The sequence below is a fragment of the Copadichromis virginalis genome, linkage group LG23 (assembly GCF_057382275.1).
Source record: "Copadichromis virginalis isolate Kocher_CV1m ecotype Utaka linkage group LG23, C_Virginalis_male_GT1.1, whole genome shotgun sequence".
Taxonomy (NCBI): domain Eukaryota; kingdom Metazoa; phylum Chordata; class Actinopteri; order Cichliformes; family Cichlidae; genus Copadichromis; species Copadichromis virginalis.
Genome location: NC_140639.1, coordinates 10,509,010 through 10,536,393, shown reverse-complemented (window position 1 = coordinate 10,536,393; position 27,384 = coordinate 10,509,010). Strand labels below are relative to the sequence as shown.

The following is a 27,384-nucleotide window of genomic DNA, read 5'->3' as shown; positions in this document are numbered from 1 at the left end:
ATATTTCTAAATGTCGGAGTCAAAATTGAATCGAATCGGATCAGGACCTTGTGAATTGGAATCAAATCAATTCTAGAAATCAGTGACGATACCCATCCTTACTGTTTAACATGAAGCCAGGACAGCGTTCCACTCTGATGATGAAGATCAGTCTTCTTCATCTTCAGTTCATGAACAGACTCTAGCCAGGCCTCACCCTCTCTTCTTGTTTCTCCACTAGGATGCCATCATGATCCACGAGGTGTACGAAGAAGGAGCTGCAGCCAGAGATGGGCGTCTGTGGGCCGGAGACCAGATACTGGAGGTATTCACAGACACAGCACCACCCACGGGAGGAGGCGCCCATCTACCTGTCATTACATCATTAACAGGATGTATACGAGCCATAACGTTAGCTGGCGAATGTAGTTACTGCTCACAGTAGGAGGTCCGACCTTCTGCAGAGTCGTCAAAAACTCAGTTGGATCAAAAAGATATTTAGATTTGAAAGTTGAATCTAATGTTGTCTGCTCAGAAACTAACCTGCTTCAGCTCCCCCTGCTCAAACACAGCTCATACATCCACCGTCTGTGTGTGTGTGTGTGTGTGTGTGTGTGTAGGTGAATGAAGTGGATCTCCGCGGGGCGTCCCACGAGGAGGCGATCGCCGCCCTGCGTCAGACACCGGCTAAGGTCCGTCTGACAGTCCTGAGGGACGAGGCTCAGTACAGAGATGAGGAGAACCTGGACGTCTTTAAGGTGGAGCTGCAGAAGAAGAGCGGCAGAGGGCTGGGGCTCAGCATCGTCGGGAAGAGGTCCGCATTAAAAAAAAAAAAAAAAAAACCTGTCAGGAAAATTAAGGAAGTCATGAGATCTGATTTTAGGAGGATTACGTCTCATTTTTGATTATAACGACAGGAAAACATCAGAGTTAAATCTGTTTCTGCTTAAAGTTTGTCTTGGAACGTTTTTTTGATTACAGATGAGAAAATGTCGTCTGTCTGTCTGTCTGTCTGTCTGTCTGTCCGTCCCAGGAGTGGCAGCGGTGTGTTTATCTCAGAGGTGGTCAGAGGGGGCGCCGCTGAGCTGGACGGCCGGCTGATGCAGGGAGATCAGATTCTGTCAGTGAATGGTGATGACGCGAGACATGCTTCCCAGGAAGCTGTGGCTGCCATCCTGAAGGTGCTGAACAGTACTGTGAGCGTTTACTGCAGTAACACTGATCTGTAGAAGTACTGATACTACATTTAATCAGAAGCACATGCTGAGGCGGAGCTTTTTATTTCACGCACTAACAGATCATTTTCATTGGTCGGTCACTAGAAGTGAGAGATTTCTGTGTTTCACTGACAGACCTAAAAAAAATCAGTTTACTGGATTCAGATTGTTCCACAAACACTAAAGAGGCGGTGCATGAACGTGTTTCTTCACGTAGAAAAAGTAAAATTTCGAGGACACAAAGAGTGCACGAGGAATTCAGGGAACATGTTCCAGCACTTTCTCTTCCAACACTGCTGCTCGGTCTTTACCACGCTACCTGAATCCAACTCTGAAAGCAGACTTTTTATTGTGTGCTTCTGCTGCTGAAATCATTTCAGAGTTAACACAGAGCTGCAGGAATGCGTTAGCATCCCTCACTTCCTGTTTCCCCGCATGGATGTGGATGTTTCACTTATTTGCAGCCCTGTAACACAACAGTAAATTCCTCCCGCTGTTAAAGCTTTCCACGACTTCGCTCAAAGTCAGCGTCACACTTTTTTTGAGATGATCTCAAATTGATGCAAACTTCAGCGCTAGTTTACCATAAAAGTCTTTACTGCAGCTCTGAGGTGGTCTGGTTTAACGTGTGTGTGTGTTTGTGTGTGTGTGTCCATCCTGCAGTGTGCTCGGGGTCCTGTCCTGTTGGAGCTCGGCCGACTCAAAGCTGCCTCCTGGATCACATCCAGACGTAACTCACATGGGAGCCAGGTGTGAGAGAGTTCAGATTTATGATGGTCCCTAACACTGTAAGATAAGCAATACTACAAGCCCAAAGATACAAAATCCCAACAATCAGATCGCCATGAGCAAGATCTTGGTGGTAGTGGGAAGGAAAAACTCCCTTTTAACAGGAAGAAACCTCCAGCAGAACCAGGCTCGGGGAGGGGCGACCGTCAGTAGGGAAAGAGGAGAGAAGAAGAGCACAGAGAGACGGGTTCATTAAATCAGAGTTTAGCCCTTTCTGTTTTTTTGTTTGTACTTATGTTAGTCAGGACACCTGAGCAGGGATTCAAACCAGCAGGCTTGGATGGCTCACCAGCTTTTCCTTCTGCTCCTCTCACCCACAATGACCCACCCCGGGTCTGAGTTCATTCTGGAACAGAGCGCCAGGATTGTCCTGATCTCAGCTTTAACAAAATAAACCTGCTTCCTGTGTAAACTGTAAAGCGATGATGGACATGCCTCCTCACCTGGGAGCACCTGAACTAGATTTTCTTTCTCTGACATGGCGAGCAGCGTGAGCTGATATGACACTTCCTGTTTCAGATGAGTCACGCCAGCACAAACAGCTCAGGCGTTCCAGCTCCGTCCCTCACACAGTCACCTGAGCCATCTGACCCCCCAACTTCAAGCCTGCCCCTCAATAACAACGCCGAGCCCACTGGTGAAATCACTTCCTCCACCTCAGGTAGACACACGTGATTGGTCAGAGTGATGCAAATGTGTTGATTACAGAGAGAGCACTGATCGCGTTTTCTCTGCTGTGTGTGCAGGGCTCGACGAAGGCATCCGAACAGTGGAGATCACCAGGGTAATGACCTCACATGCACATACAAACACACTGTAGGTCACCTGACCTCTGATCCCTGGATTGCTGTAAAATAAAAACTCACATGAATAGTGCAGACCAGATGTCACTGTCACCGCACAGTGAGAAGGTCTGCGTCCACCTTTTATTTTATATTTTTATTTCCATCAAACCACAAGAAAAAACAAAAACAGTGAGTCCTGGATAAGAAAGACCCGTAGCTGTGATTTCATGGTTAAAGCTAGATGTCATTCTGCTCTCCTTTTATTCTTCCACCCGTGTATCTCAGGGTCTCGGCGACTCCCTTGGGGTGAGTGTAGCAGGAGGGAAGGGCAGTCCTCTGGGTGACATCCCCATCTTCATCGCCATGATTCAGGCCAGCGGAGTTGCTGCTAAAACCCACCAGCTCAAGGTGACTGAGACCACGCCTTTTCCACCTGAAAGCTGCACCCACCAACCATGTGAAAAAAACAGGCTGAAACCAAACTTTAGTCTCACTGTAGCTGTGTGGGTGTGCAGGCGGGGAGCAGACTTCGTCACAGGGCCACGATGCCCCCCTAAAGCAAAAGTTGGATCAGTTCTAAGTATAAAGGCTTGGTTTAAGGGTAGGAGGAGGCTGGAGAGATGAGGCCGTCTCCAGGAAGTGATGGAAACGTGTCTCTCTGTGTTTTCAGGTGGGAGACAGGATCGTCAGTGTTAACGGGCAGTCTGTGGACGGCCTGTCTCACAGCGAGGTTGTGGCCATGCTGAAGAACAGCTACGGAAACATCAGCCTGCAGGTAAAACATGCCTGGCACACCTGTACACGGGGAGGACTGTGAGAATGCAGGTGGTGAGCAATACTCCAGCATGTGACCCACTATTACAGCAGATTTACTGGAAAACTGAGGCGGGCAACAGGGTCAGGCCAAGTAATGTCTGCAACTGTTGGGGGGGGGGGGTGCACTGGAGTCTGGACTACACACACTGTGCATTCTTCCTCTGATTGGAGGAGAAAGTAAAACAATAAAAAGAAGAACCACTGTGGAACGCCTTTTGGTTCAAAAACACTTGTGAGCACTTGTGACCCACAGTGAGCTTGTTAATGCCCCCTGAAGCCAGAGGGTGGAAGTTCATCCACTGCCTGATCTTTGCCCGACAAACCTAAGACGCAGCAATGAGCTGATAACACACAGAGAGATTTTACTCTCCGTGTGTTATCAGAAGTTTGTTTTATTTGTGAGCATCACAGGAAGAACATGGAAGCCCGGGTGAGACGTTCTGGATCACTCGATGGGAAAGTCTCTCTACAACACCAGAGCCTCCGGAGCTCATGATTAGCTTCTCGACAGCATCATCATTAATCAGTGTGTGTGCACCCAAATGACATGAAGTAAATACTGCCTGCGTTCCCCAGTGTTTGTGCTGCTTTGGGATTTGTTCATAAAACGCCCTTTTACTGTCACGTTCGTCACTCGGGGGATAAAAATGTTCAGTAAAGAGAGAGGTCTGTCACGTGTTTACATTCAGAGCACACATGAACTATTCTGATTTCTCTTTGGGTGTGTGTGTGCGTGTTTGTGTGTGTGCGCTTCTCAGGTGGTGGCGGACACCAACATCAGCGCCATCGTCTCACAGGTGGAAAGTCTGACCAGCAGCTCCATTCCCTCGGACAACACTGACACACACACAGCAGAGCCTGAGTGAGTACACACACACACACACTCAGGAGTAATGACAGGAAGTACTGATCTGACCCAGAGTCTCTCCTCCCCCTCCTCGTCAGCGGTCCACGGCCTCGCAGCATCAGCCTAGAAAAAGGTTCAGAGGGGCTCGGCTTCAGCATCGTCGGTGGCTTCGGCAGTCCGCACGGAGACCTGCCGATCTACGTGAAGACAGTCTTCAGCAAGGTCAGGACCCGTCTCTGTCTGATGATGTCACGTGCTGCGAGGCACTGGGAATGTAAACGTGCTGCGTGTCGGCTGATTTCAGGGCGCGGCAGCGGCGGACGGGCGTCTGAAACGAGGCGATCAGATCCTGGCGGTGAACGGAGAGAGTCTGCAGGGAGCGACGCACGAACAGGCCGTTGCCATCCTGAAAAAACAGAGAGGAACGGTCACGCTGGATGTCCTGTCATAACACACGTCTGCTCACACACCTGCACACACACACGGAGCTCCTGCTGCGACGCACACACTCTGACTCCTGGACAACAACTCTGATAGTCACTCTGAACCCCAACACGCAAAAAATTGACAAAAGAAACGGTGTCAGACACACACGCGCGCGCGCACACTTCCTGTGCACGGGTTGGTGGGTTTTGGCCTTCTTTACATGTTAAACAGAGCTTCTCAACCTCTAGGTCAGGGCGCCACATTGGGTCTCAGCTGATGTGTTCGTGCTCGCTGTTTGGATCTAAAGTAAACTTCCCGCGCTGTAGTTTTCACGCTGTAATATTTAATCCTTAAACAGGCATGCCCACGCTTTCTAAAATACCACAAATCAAAGAGCTCCTAAACAGATAATAAAGTGTAGTTACCTTGCTCTTGTCCACCCTCTTGGACTGCAGTTGGTGGTCCTTCCAGATGCGCCTTCGGGAGCAGTAACTCATCTTTGAAGCGCTGCTGGTGAGTTATTTTGCATCTGCAGAATCAGCGGTCACAAACCTGCTCACAGAATAATGGCTGTGAGCAGCGTAGCAGCTCGATCCAAAATACCGCCAGATCAATGTTCTGCCCCCCCCTTTCATCTTTACTACAATAACGAGCAGGTCGGTCTGACACCACCCAGCTCAAGCTGTCCTCGACTGTGCAGCAACACGAGTGGCTCATTTGTTTCTCACTGGGTGCTGATTGACTGATTTTGCAGTTAAAGCATTTTTCCAGAACCGGGACGACCATCACCAAGGATGTGTAAGTGGAGTCTGCCCAAGGGTAGCTGAACCTGGTCAGCCTGCCTAGTTCGAGAGAATGAGAACGAGAAGGAATTAATTGATTGCTAATAAACTGATCTCGCACCACGTTGTTCTCAGGTAGAGATAAAAACGAGTCAGCTGATATCCTGTAGCATCAATTCTGTCCTGTAATCGTGGAACCGACCCAACCCAACTACAAAATCTGATGTCATAACCCAGAACCAGGTTGAGAAGCTCTGCTGTTATTTATCCTTTGATCGACACAACGCTCCGTACTGACGGAGGCATGGCCAAATCAGCCTGCACTAACTGATACTAACTGAGACACGGACTGATGGGAAACCTTTCACGAATGGAACCAGAGGAACAAAAAGGGAAAGATGTGGCTGATGTTAGCCTAGCATCTCTTCTGTGGTCCACTGTTAGCCGTGTAGTAGCCGTTATTGTAAAAGTGAAGACCGATGTGGAGCGTAACGCCGCTGACTGTCAGCTTCCCTTTTTTTTTTTTTTTTTTTTTTTTCTGCCATCACAACCAGCCAAACATGAAAGAAACAGCTGCTAGCCTTTAGTTTCATCCTCATATTGGCTCTATACCTGTGATTTTCCACTCCAAACCTTTTTTTTCATTTTTAAGAACTTTCATTTGGGTCTAAAAGCACCTTTTCACCGCAGGAACTCAAACAATGCACAATCTGGAGCAAACATTTACAAGAGCAGGCTCCAGTGGTCCTTTCAGACTTTAACCAATCAGCATGCAAGGAAGCCGAGCCAGAAAGCACAATGTTTCCCTAAACCTAATCAAACTGTAGCTGGACATATATTTTAAAATAACTAACTGTAAACACCAAGTCTGAAAATAATTCCACTTCCTGTTTGATGGTTTCATCCACGACAACCTGCAACTCATGTTGCTATGTTTGGACTGCAACATAAACAACACATAGTTATGTGACTGGCCAGTTCAAATATTTGAGCTTCATTAATAAGATCTTTAAAGAACTTCACTTTTAGTTTTATAGCTTAAAGGTGTGCAACAGACAGATGGGAAACTCTAAGGGGGTGGGGGTGTCTCCTGGCAGTTAGACCCTGGTTCCTGCTGTGGAAAAGGTTCGTGTTTAGATCTGAAAATTACAGTCATCGTTGGGTTTTAATTACTGTTTTGTTATTTTGTCAAGTATTGAGCAAGAAAAGTGGCCAAAAACCTCCTTATGAAAAAAATATAAACCTGTAAGAGCTGAAATCTGTAAACTTGTTTCCACATAAATCGTAGAAGATGGGAAGAGACTAATAACACAAAGTTTGTCTAGAAATGAGGAAACTTTTTCTTGCCAACATCGCCATCTAATAGAAAATGTTGTGTCCTAAAAACCTGCAAACTGTTCACTCAAAATCTGGAAAATGAAAACAGTGGGCGTGAAGCTCATTTAAAATATCCCTTCATAACAGAGGTATATTTATTTTTGATTCCTTTTTATTTATTAGAGTGCTTCCACTGTATTTCTGTTGTTTAGCCAAACATGTTAAACGGTGCCATCATTTGATACCATCATATATCCTCTGTTTCCACGTACGCTAACTGCTGAACAGAGCACACACAAGCATACCGATGTGAAACTCCCGCTATCTTCCACTGAGTTCATGCAACACTTTATAGAACATGTAAACATGTCTGTCTCCATGGAGACTCTCAGGACTTGGTGGGTATGGAGACTCCTGTCGCCCCTGGCAACAGATACAGTGTCTTCCACATTGTAGTTGAAGGAGACGTGAATAAAAGCATCGGGCCGACATTCAGTGAAATCCTTGCGTTCTCCGTCATGTTCTTTTCTTTGCTGCGGTCAGTCATAGCCGCAATCTGCTACTGATCTCTGCAGTCATGAGGAGGTGTCAACTAGCGACCACAAGCAACCTCCTGCAACCGGTGGTTACCGTGGCGTTCCTGACCGGTCTTTAGGCCTTGCGTTCTGAACCCTCTCACCTCTGAGTATAAGCAAAGAATATCGGCTGTTTTCACTCAGGTGTGCATAAAAGTCCACACTGAGCAGCTTTTTTTCTGGTTTCTTCTCCATGAGGAGTCTGTCCTGTGTTACCAGCTCTGTAAAACAGCAGAAGCTAACTTGAGAAAGTGTGGAAACTGGACAAGAGCTTTCCCCAGAGCTGCCACAGGCCTTCAAATTCAGGTCTGCTGGTGGCAGATAACTGCAGCTATCTGCAAGTTGCAAATCTGCAAGTTGCAAATTGCAACCAGTAAACTTCTAATATTAATTCTCATCCAGAATCCAGATCTTCTCATTCAACAAATATGAGTAGAGCTCTCAGTTTAATCCCTTTCATTAAATACCCAGTATTTATGAGCAGCTGTCCTGAAGTGCTAAGAAACTCAGTTTGTTTTAGACTGAGAACACGACGATCCAACTGAATGTCAGCATTTTGCTTTGAATGGTTTCCTACTGTGCAGGTAGCTGTTTGTGGCTGCGCATCTTCGTCTGACTCAAGTGTTTAGCAGCAGCTGAGCACCGGCCTCAGCAGCATCCTGTACTTTATACATATCAATCAAATGCAAAATACTTTATGTTCAACTTTTACTTTGTCATAATTATTGTCTTAATTTTTTGGTACTTCATATGCAAATGCCAGAGTAGATGAAATCTAATTTATTTTTGATCTTGTTGAGAATTAACAATGTATTTTTGTTGCTGTTGTGTTGTTATGAGCACTAATATGTCCGAATATCAGAAATCAGAGTGGAAACCTGCAGCTTTGGTCTGCTAGCGCTTCCTTGTTATTCTGCATCATTTCTTAATCATGTTCTCAGAAGTTGTTGAGAAAATTTGTTTGATTTCAAATAAATAACAGATAATAGATCCAAACTGACTTTGAAGGACTGTTTTACTGTATGATTCTCAGTTCAAAATGATCTGTAGCCAATCAGAAGAAAGCGTTGTTTTTTGTTTTTTACTGCTGGCAGGTCAGCAGTCGAGATTTATTTCATGAAGCTGAAATATTGGTAATGACTCAGAGAACAACCAGAAGTTTGAAACCGAATGAGGTTTGTACTAGTATGTACAATATACTTGTTTTTCATTAGCTGTTCACTAGCCATTCAAATCAAATCACTTTTATTGTCACATCACATGTGCAGGTACATTGGTACAGCACATGTGAGTGAAATTCTTGTGTGCGAGCTTCACAAGCAACAGAGTTGTGCAAAATACAATAATGTAAACAAGCAAAATACAAGAATGGCTACATCTGAAACTAATAAATATATGTACAATATATAATAGTATATGCATTTCTGGACGTGTATACTAAATATTTTTCTACGTGTGTGTGTGTGTGTGTGTGTACACATATTTTACAAATTAAATAGAGTAAACAATAAATAAAATATATAAAATATACAGAGTTGAGACATGTGCAAAACAGTGGCATTACTGTACAGTATGGAGTGCATAATGTTAAAGTTCCGGTAGTGAAGGTGAGGTGTCTATGACGTGTTCAGCAGTCTGATGGCCTGGTGGAAGAAGCTGTCTCTCAGTCTGCTGGTACGGGACCGGATGCTACAGAACCTCCTTCCTGATGGAAGCAGTCTGAACAGTTTATGGCTGGGGTGACTGGAGTCCTTGATGATCCTCCCCGCTTTCCTCAGGCACCGCTTCCTGTAGATGTCTTGGAGGGAGGGAAGCTCACCTCCAATTATCCGTTCAGAGCACCGCACTACTCGCTGGAGTAGTGAGTTACTGAGTCTACTCAGTACAATTCATTTTATCTCAGGCTAGTTTTTTCAGGCTGGTTTTGCTCATTTCAGTTTACCTTTTGGTTTTTGAATTGTTTCGTTTTCAAAGCCACTTTCAGTAACTGGGGATCAGGTGCCTGGTCCACATTGGACCAGTGAGGTAACAGTCTGCTGTGGTGAAGAGAGAGCTGAGCTGGGAAGCATCAATTTACCAGTCAATCGATCTTCATAATCTTATCTATGGTCATGAGTTCAAAGTAGTGACAAAATTAAATTAGATCACAGAAATTACCAGCAGAAATATGGAAGTATTTGTTTGAACACAACACAATACACAACATTTTTACAGGAATCCTCAGTGTCATTAAAGAAAACACCACACCCTCAGCATCAGGCTGTACAAATCTTTATTTCTGCTGTGACGTTTTAATATGGTGACTGACTCACTGCTGCCTCTGCTGGACATTAGAGGAACTGCATGTGACTTTTATTAATTTCATTCAACCCCCCACCGCCCAAAGCCGGATTCTGCTGTTGTTAGTCTCTTCAGTGTTTACTGTCATGTTGAATGATTAATCAGAGACCCGACACAGCAGTTTGTTAGAAAACATAACTTATTAATGAGCACAGAGTCAGCACAGTCGATGAACCTTTAACAAACACAGCAGCTGATGCGTTACTCTGAGTACAGATCATTGATATTAATTCCACACATTCAATTATTCACAATCAGGAGGAAAAATAAAGCCAATCATACAGTAAGTGTAAATAAATTCCTTCGCCCTGGTGAACTCCTCACACCTTAAAACAGACACGCGCACAACAAAACAAATAATTACACTTTGCACGAAAAAATTATTTTGTGTCTCTGCAGACTCCATGTTGAGACAGCCAATAGACTCTCTGCAGGGCAGTCACATGGAGGTTGTCTTCCCATTGATGTCGGCTGCCAGGTTGTTGAAGGCGTTTGGTGCATCTTTGCTCCTGATGGACAAACGACAGATTCAGTGAAGAGTGCATCTAAAGCTTCTCAGAGTTTATTAGCAGTAGCTGTGAATGTGGTTGGACTCCAGCATTAGGATACCTGAGCTGGGAACTATTGTTTTTACTCAGTTACTCATATTTGATAGTAATGTACCTCAATTTGGAAGAACGATTTGTGCCTTCACCATGCGACTTTTTATTTTCATCTTTCTGACCACGGCACGGAGTGAGGACTTGGCAGGCTGTGGTATAAAGCACTGTGAAGGAATCACAGGAGCTGGAGGTGTGCTGGAGGCGAGTGAGGGTGAGTGGAGGTGTGCTGGAAGTGTACTGGAGGCGTGTGTTTCTGGTTTTTGTGTTGAAGTTAACCACAGAGGGCGCTGATGGTGACTCTGACGCTCTGTGACTGTGTGGCTGTGTTTGAGCACTGAGTGTGTTTAAGGGAAGAAGCTTCGGCCCTCAGGTTGTTTTGATGGAGGTTTTTGTGTTTCTACCTGAAGGCGTCCAGATTAGTCTCGTAGGTGTTTTCGTTCCCTGACTCGGTGCTCTTCCTCCTGGTGCAGAACAAAAACGAGAAGTAGAATAAACGGTCGTGTTCACAATCAGAGTTTTATGTCTCAAGGATCTTTGGTGTTACAGAAGCGTCTTCAGCGTTTCCTGTCTTGTTCCTACCTGATGGAGCTGAGGCGCATATCATACAGGTTGCTGCTGATAATGTCACGTTCTCTCACATCTTCAATGCTTGTCCTGCTGCGCAGACACAGAAAAATCACAGAATGTAACGTTTCTGCACTGAAACATTCAAACGGTCCTTCGGCGGTATTTGGCCAACTGACCTGCTGGGGTTTTCACACCACGCCTTCTTCGCCAGGATGACGACAAAGGCGAGGAACAGGAAGCCGCAGACGGCAATGATGCCGGTCAGCCACTGAGGCAGTGCCCGCTCGTTGGTGTTAGTGGGCTCTGCAAAGCAAACGCACAGAGGGGTCAAAGGTCAGAGAAAAGATGAAGCTCTGATGGTTTTGAACTTTTCCAGCACAGAAAATATCGTGTCGACTTCCAGGCGCGAGCTAAACCTTCGCCTACAATCCTCACTTTTTCAAACTGGTTCCGCTTCACTGTCATTAGAGTGAATTAAAAGCACTTTTTTAATCCACGAAACGTTGTTATTTAAGCCAGACTTTTAGTAGATTTGTCAGAAGTGTAAATAAACCTGTCATTTCTTCCACAGGCACAGATCTCAGTCCAACAGAGCACCTTTGGGATTTGGTGAAACGGGAGATTCTTACCATGGATGCAGCAGCTGTGCAACAATGTCATGATGATGTCACATCAACATGTACCAAAGTCTCTGAGGATTGCTTCCAGCAGCTTGTTGAATCTACTAATGAGGCGTACCTAATAAAGTGTCCGATGAGCTTGTATACACTGGGTACGTGAAGTGATTATTTAATGGTGTGATTGGTGAAGCTGTCAGATAATTAACACTGTTAAGCTTTTATAGCTTGACCCTTACACAGTCATTAACAGCTGATATGTCCTTGTTTGTTTCCTAGTTTGTGTCCTTGGTTGTTTCCTTGTTTGTTATCAGTTTTTAAACATGATATTAGCAGAACATTCAAAAATCGCCTTTGTGTTGGATGATATTGCGATCGGGGTAGATTGGAGATTAATTTAAAGCTTTGAATGAAGCACAGCGACAAACACACACACGATATTAATAAAACATCAGACCTTTGAGTTTATGGTGTGAGAATTCATTTTATAACCATAAAAGCTGCATCCTTATCTTTATCTTCATCAACATTTCCTTTTAAACTCACTAAAATTAAGCTGATAATAGCTAAATAGACGTGCAGGTTCACAACAAACCAGCATTTCTGTTCAACATGCGACCAATCAGGAAAGCTTCTAATGTGAATCACTGATGAACTGAGTGTTTCAGGGAAAACGAGACATTCCCAACAGCAAATGGGAATTCTTCAGTTTTCTGACAACACATTTTTAGAGAAGGTTCGTACCTGTCTGAGCAGTGACCGTTCCGACGGCGAGCAGTAAACAGGAAGTCAGTGCGTAGAGCGTCCCCATGGCTGAGTCTGTGAGGAAAACCGGAGCTGCTGCAGTCGAGTTAAAGACAGAGTGAGGATAAGGATCTGGGAGCAGCAGCTCCCTGCAGGCCTGTCAATGTTTAACCCTCAACACAGACGAGCTTTTATGAAGACAGCCCATCACCTGTCTTCAACGTCATGCTGGAACAATCCACGGCCTTCATTCATAGGTGATTAATAAACAGGAACCAGCAGTTTAACTTTGACCCGAGGGAGCGTAGTGTCTCATTCACAGCCACGCGTTCATATTTCAGCCTCTAAAACAGTAACACATTGACTGCTTACTCCAAACAGCACGCTCATAATAACATTATTACAAGTTCATGAAGCAAAAATCACCTTGAGAAACTTCAAACTGCTCTAAATATTCATTGTTTTACAGTCACATAACCTGCTGCTGACTGAGCAGTCAAAGTACAAACAGCACACCAGTCAAGGCCCCTCGGCAGGCTTCCAAAAGTTAACCAATCGGTAGAAAGTGGACTTCTAGAAAGGAGGACCCTAAAGTGATGGGAGCGGCCTGTATCAGATAAACAAAGATTATTTTGAATTGTGACTCATGCACAGCTGCTCTACTGTGGAATAAAAATAAAGAGCAGTAAAGATATTTTCTCTGTATGCATTAGTTTACAGCTTTGTGTACCAAGATAATAATGATGACAGTGGTTGTGTCTGATTTGGATTCTTTAGAAAGAAGCAGGAAGTTTCTGGTCTCTTACGAGGAAACTGTACAAGCAGTTAAACCAGTGAAAGCACAAAAAGAACCAAACTGAATTATCAAATAATCAATATTTGCATATTTTAAATGAAAATCCTTCAGAAAAGTTGAATTTTTATATGAAACTGTCAGTCCTGCTGCAGACGGCTCAGCATCACAAAAACATGAAGCTTTTAAATCTTCAATGTGTAAAGAAAGGATTCACTCACTGTGTTTTCAACACTATAATCAGCTTCAGAGAAACTGAATGTTTGCAGTAATTCACAGGAGAACAAGCGTGTGCTGTACTGATTACATGTTTATTAAATATAATGATCAAATATTGGTAAATAACATTTTTTTTCCCCTCCTTGAACGGCCAGTGAAGGGTCCGGGAGCCGTGACTTGGGCCCTGCTGTCCTACAGCATGACACATGCAGAGGAGGGTTTGGCTTTGAACATGCCCACGAGGTTCAGGTTTAACTGGGTGGGGTTAAAGTCCTGCAGGTTGGATACGGAGGTCTGCGGTCCTTCCCGGTCCTTCTCCCTAGAGGTGACCCGGTACTGGGCCCTGAAACTCCTCACAGGGTTGTAGTCGGGCCCGATGTGGTCTGGACACCGAAACAGCTCTCTGATGATGGCGCCCTGCCGGGTTATGGCCACAAAGCCGTCCCTGAAGGTCACCATTCGGACAACGGGGGAGTAGACGTACTGAACGAAGAGCAGGTTTCCTGACGGGAGAAATGAATAAAGCTCAGTGGCTGGAATGATAGAACTGTTTATAAAATCCCAAAGGCCAAACTGTTGGAGAATCTTTTGTTTGCAGCTGACTGAACTCTAGAGAGTTGCAACCAGGACGGCTCAGACCTGGGAGTGGTCCAGGTGCAAAACTGCTGGTGCACGCTTCAGTGCTTGTCTGTATCCCAGATTTTTGCCTTTTTTAGCCCTAAAATCTAACTCTGCAGCCGAACACAAACATGCATACCTGATGCAACGTCCCAGACTTTGATGGTTCGGTCCTGAGACCCGGTGAAGATGAAGCGGTCGGTTTCAGAGAACGCAGCAGAGAGGACGCCCTCAAAGAGAAAGCCCTAAAAATGAGATGACAGAAGAAGAGACGGACCAAAGGCCCGACAGTGACATCGGCACAAGTCATCCATGCTCATACTCGCAGAGCGTTCCTTTGACCTCTCACCTTGTACTCCATGGTGTGGTCCAGGGCCAGCGGGTTCAGGGCCCACAGCCTCTGCACAGTGTCCTCGGAGCCCACCAGAGCATGAGCCCCCCGGTTACTGACCGTCACACAGGTCACTCCGCTGCGGTGAGGCTCCAAGTCGGAGACGTCGCCACCCCTGCCAAAGTCCCACAGCGTCACCTCCCCACAGCTCGTGCCGTACAGCAGCCTGCGGTCGGGAAGCAGGGCCATGGCGGACAGCGGGGCGTGGAGAAGGGGCAGTGCAAACTTCTTCAGAGGCCCCTCCACCGTGGGAAAGTTGTCCCTGGAAGTGATCTCGAACAGGCACACCGAGTCCTCGTAGGCCACCGCCAGGTGCTTCTCCTTGGTGCCGGCGGTGAGGCAGAGGACCCTGCAGAGGCTCTCCGGGGGGGGGATGCAAAGCGTCTCCTGAGGCAGGGCTAATGGGTAGATGAGGACGGTGCCACTCGTCAGGCCGCAGAGGAGGAGACGTTTGTTCTGAGCCAACTCCAGACAGGACACCTCGGAGGAGACGGGCAAACGCTCGCACACAGAACCTGCAGGGGGAACCAGCATAGACCTCAGGGGGCGTGACATCATTCTAATGTTTATTCTAATGTTTTCTAATGTTCTGTAAGTAGCCGCCACCTTTCACCTCTGACCTGTGTGGCTGTTCCAGCTCATGACCTCGGTATGGCTCTGCTGGTGGACATAGAAAACCTGATTGCCGTCTTTGGTGAGGGCAATGTGGGCGGAGTCTGCAGGAATGCGGATGGTAGGTTTGGTGCTGGCGTCGTACTTCAGGTTCCACAGCAGGATGGAAGAGGTGGCCGTCGAGGCCGAAACCACAAAGTCATTAAAGAGAAGCACACAGGTGACAGGGGCGTCCGCCCCACACAGAGAGTCCAACAGCGCCCCCGTGGTCACCGACCACACCTGTGAGAGAATAACAGTCTTTTCAGAATAAAATGAGCTGTAATTACAGAGAGACACTCTGTGGCTTCAGTCATCTTTATAAAATGCCCAATGTCTTCAGTGTTTTGAACTGAGTGAATCGGATCGTGCTTCCTGCTGGTTTCTTACTCGTACAAGTTGGTCTGCAGCTCCAGACACGAGCCGCCTGCCGTCTGAGGAGACACAGGCGGATAAAATGTCATCGTCGTGCTGGAGGTCAAGGAATCGGTCCAGAGAGTCGCCGAGGATGCTGAAGAGGCTCAGAGTGCACTCGCTGGCTGCGGACGACACAAAGAATCAGGATGCTTCTGTGCAGGTCCGAAGCACAGCGCTCAGCGCTCAGGCCTACCTGCTAACAGGGTTTTTTCATCTTCAGTGACTGAGAAGAAGGAAGGAAGCAGAGGAAACTCGCCAACAGTCTGTTTGCCTGTCCTGGAAATCTGCACGATAAAACGGCATCATCGTCGTCATTGTGGAAAGTAAAAGGAAAAAAAAGCTTTTTAGAGTGAATTCAGCTGCAGACCTGAGAGCGCCACTCAAAATATTTTAAATTCTTACACCACATTTACCTAACCTGTACAAACACAACCTTTTTAATTGTGATATATTAAATTTACATTTCCTTTTTAAATAATGTATTTTATTGGATAACTATAATTATTGTGGCTTGTTTAATTGCATTTTCAGAAATGTATTAATATAGTCACATATTTATAGGCGTACATTTTTAAACCTTTAAAAACCTTAAAATCGTATAATTTTTTATCATTAATCTTGATTTTTAATGTTTTAATTTCATACTATTATAATTATTTCAGGTGTGTGTGTGTGTGAGAGAGAGAGAGAGACACACACCTGGTGGAGGAATCCTCCTTTATACACAACAAACACTTTCTCACGTTTGGGGAGCATCAACGTGGTTACGACAGTCCGGTGCCTCACTGAGTTTTCCTGCGGAGTTTTCACCGTTAACTGAGTCCCGTAAACTGGGTGCGAGATCCTGACCCGACCGGAGTTAGACAGATAGACCACCGTTTCTCCAAGAACCCCGAGAACCAACCAGACCTCATCGTCGCTGCTGTTCAGGTGAAGCTCCGCCCCATCCAGCTGCCACACCTTCACCTGAAGCAAGAGCAGAAACGGGATCAGATATGACGAGAGACATTCGGCAGTGCGTGAACGAAGCTAGGCGCGGAGGCGGTACCTGTGTCCTGGTGTAAACGAAGAGCAGCTGCTCAGATAGGTGGAGGTGCACCGATGAAGGGATGGAGTCTATAGGCACTGCCTCCTCGATGCAGAAGAGCTGCTGGCCATTCATCAGGCTCCACCTCCTCAGTGAACCGTCAGCAGCCAATGAGAGGCAGTGGGCGGGGCTGCCGATCACCTTGACAGCCAAGATTGAAGCTATAAAACATACAGAAGGCATAATTATCACCTGTGTTCATCGCCTGGGCAAAGCTAAATGAAGACCCTGCAGCCCTTTTCTGGTTTCTACATGCTCAGTGTTTGCTAACCAATTCATCCCTGGAAATGGTTTTCTACAGAGGTTTGCTTGGCACGACTGTCACTACAGGGAGTGCAGAATTATTAGGCAAATTGTATTTTTGAGGAATAATTTTGTTATTGAACAACAACCATGTTCTCAATGAACCCAAAAAACTCATTAATATCAAAGCTGAATGTTTTTGGAAGTAGTTTTTAGTTTTTTTTAGCTTTAGCTATTTTAGGGGGATATCTGTGTGTGCAGGTGACTATTACTGTGCATAATTATTAGGCAACTTAACAAAAAATAAATATATACCCATTTCAATTATTTATTTTTACCAGTGACACCAATATAACATCTCCACATTCACAAATATACATTTCTGACATTCAAAAACAAAACAAAAACAAATCAGCGACCAATATAGCCACCTTTCTTTGCAAGGACACTCAAAAGCCTGCCATCCATGGATTCTGTCAGTGTTTTGATCTGTTCACCATCAACATTGCGTGCAGCAGCAACCACAGCCTCCCAGACACTGTTCAGAGAGGTGTACTGTTTTCCCTCCTTGTAAATCTCACATTTGATGATGGACCACAGGTTCTCAATGGGGTTCAGATCAGGTGAACAAGGAGGCCATGTCATTAGTTTTTCTTCTTTTATACCCTTTCTTGCCAGCCACGCTGTGGAGTACTTGGACGCGTGTGATGGAGCATTGTCCTGCATGAAAATCATGTTTTTCTTGAAGGATGCAGACTTCTTCCTGTACCACTGCTTGAAGAAGGTGTCTTCCAGAAACTGGCAGTAGGACTGGGAGTTGAGCTTGACTCCATCCTCAACCTGAAAAGGCCCCACAAGCTCATCTTTGATGATACCAGCCCAAACCAGTACTCCACCTCCACCTTGCTGGCGTCTGAGTCGGACTGGAGCTCTCTGCCCTTTACCAATCCAGCCACGGGCCCATCCACCTGGCCCATCAAGACTCACTCTCATTTCATCAGTCCATAAAACCTTAGAAAAATCAGTCTTGAGATATTTCTTGGCCCAGTCTTGACGTTTCAGCTTGTGTGTCTTGTTCAGTGGTGGTCGTCTTTCAGCCTTTCTTACCTTGGCCATGTCTCTGAGTATTGCACACCTTGTGCTTTTGGGCACTCCAGTGATGTTGCAGCTCTGAAATATGGCCAAACTGGTGGCAAGTGGCATCTTGGCAGCTGCACGCTTGACTTTTCTCAGTTCATGGGAAGTTATTTGGCACCTTGGTTTTTCCACACGCTTCTTGCGACCCTGTTGACTATTTTGAATGAAACGCTTGATTGTTCGATGATCACGCTTCAGAAGCTTTGCAATTTTGAGACTGCTGCATCCCTCTGCAAGATATCTCACTATTTTTGACTTTTCTGAGCCTGTCAAGTCCTTCTTTTGACCCATTTTGCCAAAGGAAAGGAAGTTGCCTAATAATTATGCACACCTGATATAGGGTGTTGATGTCATTAGACCACACCCCTTCTCATTACAGAGATTCACATCACCTCCATTCATCCATCCATCCTCATCCGCTTTGTCCAGGGCCGGGTCGCGGGGGCAGCAGCCTAAGCAAAGAGGCCCAGACCTCCCTCTCCCCAGCCACCTCCTCCAGCTTATCCGGGGGAATACCAAGGCGTTCCCAGGCCAGCCGAGAGATATAATCTCTCCAGCGTGTCCTGGGTCTGCCCCGGGGCCTCCTCCCGGTGGGACATGCCTGGAACACCTCACCCAGGAGGCGCCCAGGGGGCATCCTTGTCAGATGCCCGAACCACCTCAGCTGGCTCCTTTCGATGTGGAGCAGCAGCGGCTCTACTCTGAGCCCCTCCCGGATGGCCGAACTTCTCACCCTATCTCTAAGGGAGAGGCCAGCCACCCTTCGGAGGAAGCTCATTTCTGCCGCTTGTATCCGCGATCTCGTTCTTTCGGTCACTACCCACAGCTCGTGGCCATAGGTGAGGGTAGGGACGTAGATCGACCGGTAAATTGAGAGCTTCGTTTTTACACTCATCTCCCTCTTCACCACGACGGACCGGTGCAGCGTCCGCATTACTGCAGCTGCAGCCCCAATCCGTCTGTCGATCTCCGGCTCCCTTCTCCCATCACTCGCGAACAAGACCCCGAGATACTTGAACTCCTCCACTTGGGGCAGGAACTCATCCCCGACCCGGAGTGGGCACTACACCCTTTTCCGGCTGAGAACCATGGCCTCAGATTTGGAGGTGCTGATCCTCATTCCCGCTGCTTCACACTCGGCTGCGAACCGTTCCAGTGCGAGCTGGAGGCCCTCACCCGATGAAGCCAACAGAACCACATCATCTGCAAAAATCAGAGATGAGATTCTGAGGCCACCAAAGCGAAAGCCCTCCGCCACTTGGCTGCGCCTAGAAATCCTGTCCATAAAAATTATGAACAGAACCGGAGACAAAGGGCAGCCCTGGCGGAGCCCATCACCCACCGGGAACGAGTCCGACTTATTGCCGGCAATGCAAACCAAGCTCTTGCAACGGTTGTATAGGGATCGAATGGCCCGTAGCAATGGGCCAGACACCCCATATTCCCGCAACACCTCCCACAGGACACCCCGAGGGACACGGTCGAATGCCTTCTCCAAGTCCACAAAACACATGTAGACTGGTTGGGCAAACTCCCATGCACCCTCAAGTATCCTGGAGAGGATAAAGAGCTGGTCCAGTGTTCCGCGACCAGGACGAAAACCGCATTGTTCCTCCTGTATCCGAGGTTCGACTAACGGACGAACTCTCCTTTCCAGCACCCTGGCATAGACTTTCCCAGGGAGGCTGAGGAGTGTGATCCCCCTGTAGTTGGAACACATCCTCCGGTCCCCTTTCTTAAAGATGGGGACCACCACCCCGGTCTGCCAGTCCACAGGTACTGCCCCTGATCTCCACGCAACATTGCAGAGGCGTGTCAACCAGGACAGCCCTACAACGTCCAGAGCCTTCAGGAACTTGGGGCGGACCTCATCAACACCAGGGGCTCTGCCACCAAGGAGTTGTTTAACTGCCTCAGTGACCTCGCCCCCGGAAATTGGCGGGTCATTCCCCTCATCCCCAGACTCTGCTTCCTCCTCGGAAGACGTGTCAGTGGGATTAAGGAGGTCCTCGAAGTATTCCTTCCACCGCCTGACAATTTTCTCAGTCGACGTCAGCAGCGCTCCGCCAGCACTATACACAGTGCAGGTAGAGCACCGCTTTCCCCTCCTGAGACGTCTGACGGTTTGCCAGAATCTCTTCGAGGCAGTCCGAAAGTCTTTTTCCATGGCCTCTCCGAACTCCTCCCACACCCGAGTTTTTGCTTCAGCCACTGCCCGAGCCGCATTCCGCTTGGCCTGTCGATACCTGTCGGCTGCCTCCGGAGTCCCACAGGCTAACCAAGCCCGATAGGACTCCTTCTTCAGCCTAGTGGCTCCCTTCACCTCTGGTGTCCACCATTTGGTTCGGGGATTACCACCACGGCAGGCACCAACCACCTTGCGGCCGCAGCTCAATGCAGCAGCTTCGGCAATGGAGACGCTGAACATGGTCCATTCGGACTCAATGTCCCCAGTCTCCCTCGGAATGCTGTTGAAGCTCTGCCGGAGGTGTGCGTTGAAGATCTCGCGGACTGGGGCCTCTGCTAGACGTTCCCAGCACACCCTCACTACGCGTTTAGGTGCACCAGGTCTGTCCAGCGTCTTCCCCCGCCACCTGATCCAACTCACCACCAGGTGGTGATCAGTTGACAGCTCAGCCCCTCTCTTTACCCGAGTGTCCAGAACATATGGTCGCAGGTCTGCTGATACGATTACAAAATCGATCATCGACCTACGGCCTAGAGCGTCCTGGTGCCACGTGCACTTATGGACACTCTTATGTTCGAACAGGGTGTTCGTTATGGCCAAACTGTGATTAGCACAGAAGTCCAATAACAGAGCACCGCTCGGGTTCAGATCAGGGAGGCCGTTCCTCCCAATCACGCCCCTCCAGGTCTCGCTGTCGTTACCCACGTGAGCATTGAAGTCTCCCAGCAGGACAACAGAGTCTCCAGGTGGAGCACCCTCCAGCACCCCCCCCCCCCCCCCCAGGGACTCTCAGAAGGCTGGGTACTCTGAACTGCCACTCGGCGCATAAGCGCAGATGACAGTCAGGACCCGTTCCACGACCCTAAGGCGCAGGGAACAAACCCTCTCGTCCACCGGGAAAAACCCCAACGTACCGGCAGCAAGCCGAGGGGATATTAGGATATCCACCCCAGCCCGCCGCCTCTCACCAAGGGCAACTCCAGACTGAGACAGAGTCCAGCCCCTCTCCAGGAGACTGGTTCCAGAGCCCAAGCCATGTGTAGAGGCTTATCTATATCTAGCCGGTACCTCTCAACCTCACGCACTAACTCAGGCTCCTTCCCCACCAGAGAGGTGACATTCCATGTCCCTATTGCCAGTCTTGGCAGCCGGGGGTCAGTCCGCCAGGGCCTCCGCTCCTGGCCGCCACCCGGCACACAATGCACCCGACCCCTATGGCGCCTCCTGCGGGTGGTGGGCCTGCGGGAGGATGGGCCCATGTCTCCTCTTCGGGCTGTGCCCGGCCGGGCCCCATGGACTAAGGCCCGGCCACCAGACGCTCGCCCTCGGGCACCCTCCCCGGGCCTGGCTCCAGGGCGAGGCCCTTGTAACCCTATCCCGGGCAGGGTAAACTGTTCCCTCGGTGTCCTTTTCATAAGGGTCTTATGAATCGCTCTTTGTCTGGTCCCTCACCCAGGGCCAATTTGCCATGGGAGACCCTACCAGGGACCCTACCCAGACAACATAGCCCCTGGGATCCCTGTGACACACAAACCCCTCCACCACGATAAGGTAGCGATTCATCACCTAATATGCTTAATTGGTAGCAGGCTTTCGAGCCTATACAGATTGGAGTAAGACAACATGCATGAAGAGTAAGACAACATGCATGAAGAGGATGATGTGGACAAAATACTCATTTGCCTAATAATTCTGCACTCCCTGTATTTGCATCACCCATGTGGTTCCTTACTGCAGAGCAAGTCGGACTGTAGACGGATCTAACAGGTGGGGTTTAGAGCTAGATGACGTGGAAGAAAACTGCATAAAACTCACTTATTTTTCGGAGGAAACAAGACAAAAACTGATTGTTAATGCTTTAACACTGACGTTTATCCCTCTGAAATTCAGCGTCAGTTCCTGTTTTTTTGTTTTGTTTATTTGTTGTTGTTTTTTTATTGATCAAATACCCACTCTGGGTTGGAGGAGTTTAAGTATCTGAGGTTCACAGCGAGGGGAGATGGAGCAGGAGATCGACAGGTGGATCAGCAAACCTGTGTGCTCAGAGTCGAGAAGTGCTATATATATATGAACCACTGAAAAAATAAGATCATGGACGCATGTGGTGGATATTAGCTTCCTCTGAAATGGGTCTGAGCTTGTAGTGCCGCTGGTCCCCCACATTGAAAGGAGGCAGGATGAGGTGAGCTGTCTCCTAGGAGACGATGGGGCAGGCCCAGGACACGCCGGAGAGCCTGTGTCTCTGTCGGAGTCACTGCTGCCCTAAGCCTAAAGAGCATAAATCAGATGAAGCCTGGACTTTTATCGGCTGAAGGGGGTTTGGCACAAAAAAATTTGAGTGCTCGTATGGCTCTGCAACAGATCCCATGAGTTACCTGTCTGTGTTTAAGACAGGTAAGTAAACAAGCCTTTAACAGTTACCTTCATCCTGCTGTACAAACGTGGAGCGGGAGGAAGACACCCTGTGTTCTATCGTTCAGTCAGCTGTGTGTTCTGGGCCAGACTCACCTGTGTGTCCCAGCAAGGTGTGGACAAGCTGCTTGTCAAGCATGCTCCAAACCTCCACCACGCCGTCATCTGACCCCGCAACTAGGAGCCTCAACACCACGCTGATGTCCATGCAGACAACACCTGCAAAAATGTCACAGAGTCAGGCTGCTGAATGAGTCAAAGCAAAAACCGAATTAAACCAAATTAAACCAAAAACGCATCATCTGACCTCCCCGCAGCACACTTAGCGTGTGCTGCAGCGCCCCCCCTGGCTGCTGCAGGAAGCTGCTCCTTGGGATGAGAATCGGATCCGGATACTTCAGTAACCACTCCTCGCACTGGCTACACAGCCGCCCAATCACAGTGGGGAAGGCGGAGTTGAGCGAGGACAGTCGGGCCAACAGCTCGGAGTAAAACAAAGACACTTCTGCGGCAAGAGAGAAGACTGTAAAACTTTAACATGACATGTGACTGTGAGCCAGTGAACACATCTAACTGACCCATGTGTCCCTCCAGGAAGCATAAGCTGGGTTTCATCAGGACCAGAGCATCTCGTATCAGTCCAGTCTCTGTGCAGTCCATGTACTTGGAGCACTGGTCCAGGTCATGGATCACAGATGAGACACCACACAGCCGGCTCTTAATGAACAGCCACTCAGCACAGCCTGCAAACACACAGAGGTAAATTGGGAGCAGTGGAGACACACAGAGGTGAACAGAGAACAGTGGAGATACACAGAGGGTAAACCAGGTGTACTTGAAACACTGACACACTTTAGTTTGGTCTCAGCTGAGAATAGTGGGAGTGAGCGGGACCCACATGCCCCTTTCCCCCTGTGTTGTGTCTTACTAATAACTTCCTGTCGAAGCTCCTCCCACAGACCACTGTGCAGCAGGTGGTAGGGCAGCTCCTGCAGCTTCCTGATATTAGCCAATCCTGGAGCAAACCACAGCGGCTGGGGTGGGACCTGTGACAGCATAGGATCAATCAAAATGCACCATGGATGCAAAAAACAATTTCCACAGATTGTTTAGGCTTGGTCAGATCACACATTTATATTTTTATCAAACTTACCAACGACTCATAAATCATGGATCATGAACCTGATCTGATATGGCAGCTTTCACAAACTGCAAGCTCGCTCCTATGTGTTTTTGCATTCTCATAAACTCATTAATTAAGAGTTTATGAGAATGCATCAGTTTGGAAGAAGATGTAATGACACACTAATTTCCTTATATTCATGAGTACACTATCCTTTTTTTTAAATTAAATAACCTCACAAAACAACTAACTGACCCCTGATTTTGTACCTTTCTGTCAGACAGCAGCAGTGAGAGACCCGGCAGAGACGCTGGCCTCAGTTTCCCTGACCACCGACCCAGGAAGTACTCTGCCAGGATCCTCAAACTTCGCCCCCGCCGCTCTGACCTCAGATAATGTGCTGAGACCGCCTCGGACAGACGCCTAAACACAAACAGTTTTCATTTCAATTTCAGCTGGTTGCCAGATGTAGATTTAGTTGTTGTTGTTTTTTTTATTTATGATTGATTTGTCTGCTCCGATCAATCATTTCTCAGATTTTCTTACTTGTTGTTGAAGGCGATGGTGGCGACTCCATCAGTCCAGCGCTCCTCCAGGTGGTCCTCAAGGTCCCGCCTTAGCCGCGCCCACAGGAGGGGCGGCAGCCGGATCAGTGAGGGAATTGGAGGAAGGGAGTACCGGTACACCTCACTGATGACATCATCATCCAGGGACATGACATCACGCAACTCAGCCTCCAGCAGACCCTCCCTGTGGAGTCAAGTGATCAGATGATGAGATTTTTGTGTGTTTTGGTTGTTTTCTGGCTTTCTGAGTTCAGACTTTTAGAAACACTGATCACCTTTTTGTGATCAATCAATCATGTTCTCAGTATTAATCGATGGATAAATCCAAACTGAAACAGTGGCGATCTTATGTGGTGATCTGACGTTCGTCAGAAAGGTGTGACCATATCCTCACCTTGCTAGAGTGATGTACCCCAAAGCCCCGCCCACCAGCTCCTTCCCGTGTTTTTCCTCCAGCATAAGGAAGAGGTGTGACATCATTTCCTGAGTGCTGGTACCCAGACGCAGCTCTGTCAGTGGCGTGAAGGACGTCCAGCGTTTGGCGACAGACAGGATGAGTTTGAGGTGGAGTGGGCAGCCAGATGACTCAACAGTTTGCAGCACAGCGCTACTCTGCTCGCACGTCAGCGTCCGCTGAGACGCTCGCAGGTCTGACTCTATGATGCGTTCACCTTCCTCGCAAGACAAACGCTCTGCCTCAAAGAAGCTTCCCAGAGACTCCAACTTAAACCGCATGTTAGCAAATGCCTCGCTGTTGGTTTCCATGGAGACAACCACATGGACGTTGGGCGGGAGGTCAACAGGCAACCAGCGGAGCTTGTGAGCGTGATGTTGGTCTGCAAGCTGCTCCACAGAGTCCAGGACGATGACCAGACCACTGCCCTGCTGGGAAACCTGCTCAAGAACATCCCAGAAGAATCGCAGCAGCTCCAAGTGAGTGGAGACCGTCAGCGGTGAGGGCGGAGCCAGACCAGAAGCCAAACACACCTGTGTGCAGATGCTGTGGAGGACGTGGTCAATGTCAGGTTTTTGAGGGTGGCAAGCTGCGAGCAGCCTGATCACCACCACTGCCCTGGCCTCCAGTACACCACGCATCTCCTGGGCCAGTTTGCACAGCACCGCCGTCTTCCCCATCCCGGCGCCACCATGAACCACCAGCGGCCTGTGGCGGACATTACTGGACTCCCACATGGCAAGGCACAGCTTCCCCAGCAGCCCCTCCCTGCCATGGAAACCTCTGCAAAGCTCAGCACTGATGGCAATGTGGCGCCTTGCCTCCGTGACCACCAACCCGTCCATCTTCTCCTCTTCCTCGGTGGTTCCCCACATCTTCCTCCGGCCCAGTGAATCCATCGCTGCGCCAATCCGAGCCTTCATCTGTGAGACAAACTGCTCGCAGACGCTGTCCAGGTACTGAGCATGCTCCTTGCACTTCGGATTTATGCTTCCTCTGCTCAGCTCCACAGAGTGCAGGTTGAGGATCTTCTGTGACTTGACGAAGAGCCGTGTCTTCAGCCCGGCGAGGAGTCCCTGAGCTTCGGCATCCAGCAGGCCGTCGCCGGTCACATCCATGAACTTGGCAAAACGTTTGGGCCCCTCCCTGGACTTCTGACGGGGAATCTCACGAACGAAGAGCAGAGCAGATGATTCATAGTCATTCTGCCACAAACCACGCTCAAACTCCCGCTCTGTGACTGTGGGCAAGAAGAACCAGAAAACACTGAGAAAACAGAGACAACAGAGGGCGACCTGAGTGGCGAGCTGGGCATGGTGTCCGCGAGCTTTCACCTGATGTGTAGAACCGTTGTTTCTCCTCGGCTGTGATCTCGCCGGTGTCCTCGGCATCAGTGGCTGCAGATCGAAGTAGTCGCAGTAGCCGAGTCTCTGCTAGGCGCCATGACAGGACATCTTTGTCGTGCTGCTTCCCGCTCTCAGGCCGAAGGTCAATGTAATGAGGGAAGTGAGCTATGATTGGCTGAAGGACATAGGTGGGTGGGACAGCATTGCTGTCTTTTTTAAACCACTGGTTAAGTGTCTTAATGCCTTCTGGGTTTTTGGAGAGTTTGGACAGAAGAGCGTCAAAGAGTTTCTCTGGAATGAGGCGAGGAAGAGCTCGGTGGCCGTACCGGTTCCCCAGCAGAGCCTTCAGAGCCAAGAAACAGGAAAATAAAGAGAAGAAGAATGAGTGCACAATTCAGATCCAAAAGAACTGTGGCCTCAGCTTCAGCTCTATGTGTACTTATAATCCACACGTAAACTAAAAAAAATTAAAGTCAAGAAAGAAATAGAGACATTTCAATTCCACTAAACACACATAAAATGTTAATAAAAATAAACATAGTGCTCATTTGTGGCTGAAGTCCAACCTTAACCTTTGACCCGGTGACGAAGAGGACAAAGCACTCACAACGAACGTTGGACCAGCTGACATCTGCTCGCAGCGCTGGATCTCCTCCAGGAAGACCTCACAGGCCTCGTGGTCTCCTGACGGGACGTTTCGGATCCCCCAGCGTAGATCCACAACCTGAAGAGGAAGTGACCTCATTCAACTTTAAGCAGGTATAAACCTCCACTCAGGCAGCTCACAGCAGTTCAGGAGGGAGATGCGTGGTCAATGGGTTAAATGTGGAGTCCTGAAGCCCTGCACCTGCTCATGGGTCATTTGTTATTCATGGGGTGTGTTTTGGTTGTTTTGGTATTGTGACGCACCAACCAGGAAGTGAACTGTCCCAGTTTAGAGCTCACAGCCAGGATTTTATGCTTCACCGTGTTTAGGCAGTAAAAACTTTTCAGCTGGGTTCAGGAAAGGATCGTGCTTTGGGTTAAAATAGTGTGATAGGAGGCGAGGGTCCACTTTGGACTGAGGTATTTGTTTCACCTCGTCAGGTTTGATGGGACGGTTGCCACATGCAGCAAGGAGGGTTCCTACCAACAGACCGGGCCAGTTAAGCTATTATTTTTAATCTGTTTGAATAAGTCTTCATGTATAGATGATCCTTTCCTGCCTAATTTCAGGCTAGAAATCCTGATAAACAGTGTTGGTGGTTAACTTGGAGTGGTCCTTGTTTGCTGCCGCGTCCACGGTGGAGCCTTTGTGACTGTCGAGTAGGGTTTGTAATAATTTAAGTAAAGGAGC

At 48.1% G+C, this 27,384-nt stretch overlaps 3 protein-coding genes across 13 annotated transcripts in view; 1 reads left to right on the top strand and 2 right to left on the bottom strand.

Moving 5' to 3' along the window:
* Window positions 1–8,529, top strand: part of patj (PATJ crumbs cell polarity complex component) — an 88,689-nt gene extending 80,160 nt beyond the window's left edge. For all 10 annotated transcript variants that reach the window (XM_085448218.1, XM_085448215.1, XM_085448217.1 and 7 more), the window contains 11 exons: window positions 221–304; window positions 600–793; window positions 1,013–1,160; window positions 1,860–1,946; window positions 2,505–2,646; window positions 2,732–2,769; window positions 3,056–3,178; window positions 3,441–3,545; window positions 4,345–4,448; window positions 4,532–4,655; window positions 4,738–8,529. In XM_085448218.1, coding sequence (XP_085304344.1) covers window positions 221–304; window positions 600–793; window positions 1,013–1,160; window positions 1,860–1,946; window positions 2,505–2,646; window positions 2,732–2,769; window positions 3,056–3,178; window positions 3,441–3,545; window positions 4,345–4,448; window positions 4,532–4,655; window positions 4,738–4,884 — 1,296 coding nt within the window. In that variant the 3' untranslated portion in view covers window positions 4,885–8,529. The remainder of the gene's footprint in view (window positions 1–220; window positions 305–599; window positions 794–1,012; window positions 1,161–1,859; window positions 1,947–2,504; window positions 2,647–2,731; window positions 2,770–3,055; window positions 3,179–3,440; window positions 3,546–4,344; window positions 4,449–4,531; window positions 4,656–4,737) is intronic.
* A 1,259-nt stretch (window positions 8,530–9,788) lies between these two features.
* pdzk1ip1 (PDZK1 interacting protein 1) lies at window positions 9,789–12,623 on the bottom strand. 2 transcript variants are annotated; one of them, XM_085448224.1, is made up of 5 exons: window positions 12,404–12,623; window positions 11,219–11,345; window positions 11,055–11,132; window positions 10,877–10,936; window positions 9,789–10,382 (listed from the first exon to the last, which is right to left on the bottom strand). In XM_085448224.1, exons 1-5 carry the CDS (start codon window positions 12,468–12,470, stop codon window positions 10,313–10,315), a joined length of 402 nt encoding a protein of 133 aa, XP_085304350.1. In that variant the 5' UTR covers window positions 12,471–12,623; the 3' UTR covers window positions 9,789–10,312. The 2 variants fall into 2 exon arrangements, with proteins under 2 accessions (XP_085304350.1, XP_085304351.1); XM_085448225.1 differs by having other exon boundaries at window positions 11,055–11,129.
* An 865-nt stretch (window positions 12,624–13,488) lies between these two features.
* Window positions 13,489–26,415, bottom strand: nwd1 (NACHT and WD repeat domain containing 1). Its single transcript, XM_085448651.1, has 16 exons — window positions 26,037–26,415; window positions 24,643–25,942; window positions 24,229–24,432; window positions 23,952–24,105; window positions 23,488–23,605; window positions 23,138–23,302; window positions 22,867–23,064; window positions 22,656–22,778; window positions 16,541–16,740; window positions 16,192–16,458; window positions 15,686–15,776; window positions 15,466–15,614; window positions 15,045–15,318; window positions 14,383–14,939; window positions 14,173–14,278; window positions 13,489–13,918 (listed from the first exon to the last, which is right to left on the bottom strand). The coding sequence occupies exons 2-16, from the start codon at window positions 25,818–25,820 to the stop codon at window positions 13,608–13,610; spliced, it is 4,095 nt and encodes a 1,364-aa protein (XP_085304777.1). The 5' UTR covers window positions 25,821–25,942; window positions 26,037–26,415; the 3' UTR covers window positions 13,489–13,607.
* Window positions 26,416–27,384: the final 969 nt, after the last annotated feature.

Coding starts and splice junctions, on each gene's coding strand:
- pdzk1ip1 (XM_085448224.1), bottom strand. CDS start 12,470: ATGGGGACGCTCTACGCACTGACTTCCTGTTTACTGCTCGCCGTCGGA. Junction 11,133..11,218: donor TGGTGTGAAAACCCCAGCAG/GTCAGTTGGCCA, acceptor GTGTCTGCGCAG/CAGGACAAGCATTGAAGATG. Junction 10,383..10,876: donor ACTAATCTGGACGCCTTCAG/GTAGAAACACAA, acceptor TTTGTCCATCAG/GAGCAAAGATGCACCAAACG.
- nwd1 (XM_085448651.1), bottom strand. CDS start 25,820: ATGGATGTGACCGGCGACGGCCTGCTGGATGCCGAAGCTCAGGGACTC. Junction 15,615..15,685: donor TGAAAAAACCCTGTTAGCAG/GTAGGCCTGAGC, acceptor TGTCGTCCGCAG/CCAGCGAGTGCACTCTGAGC. Junction 14,940..15,044: donor GAGCTGGAACAGCCACACAG/GTCAGAGGTGAA, acceptor TTCCCCCTGCAG/GTTCTGTGTGCGAGCGTTTG.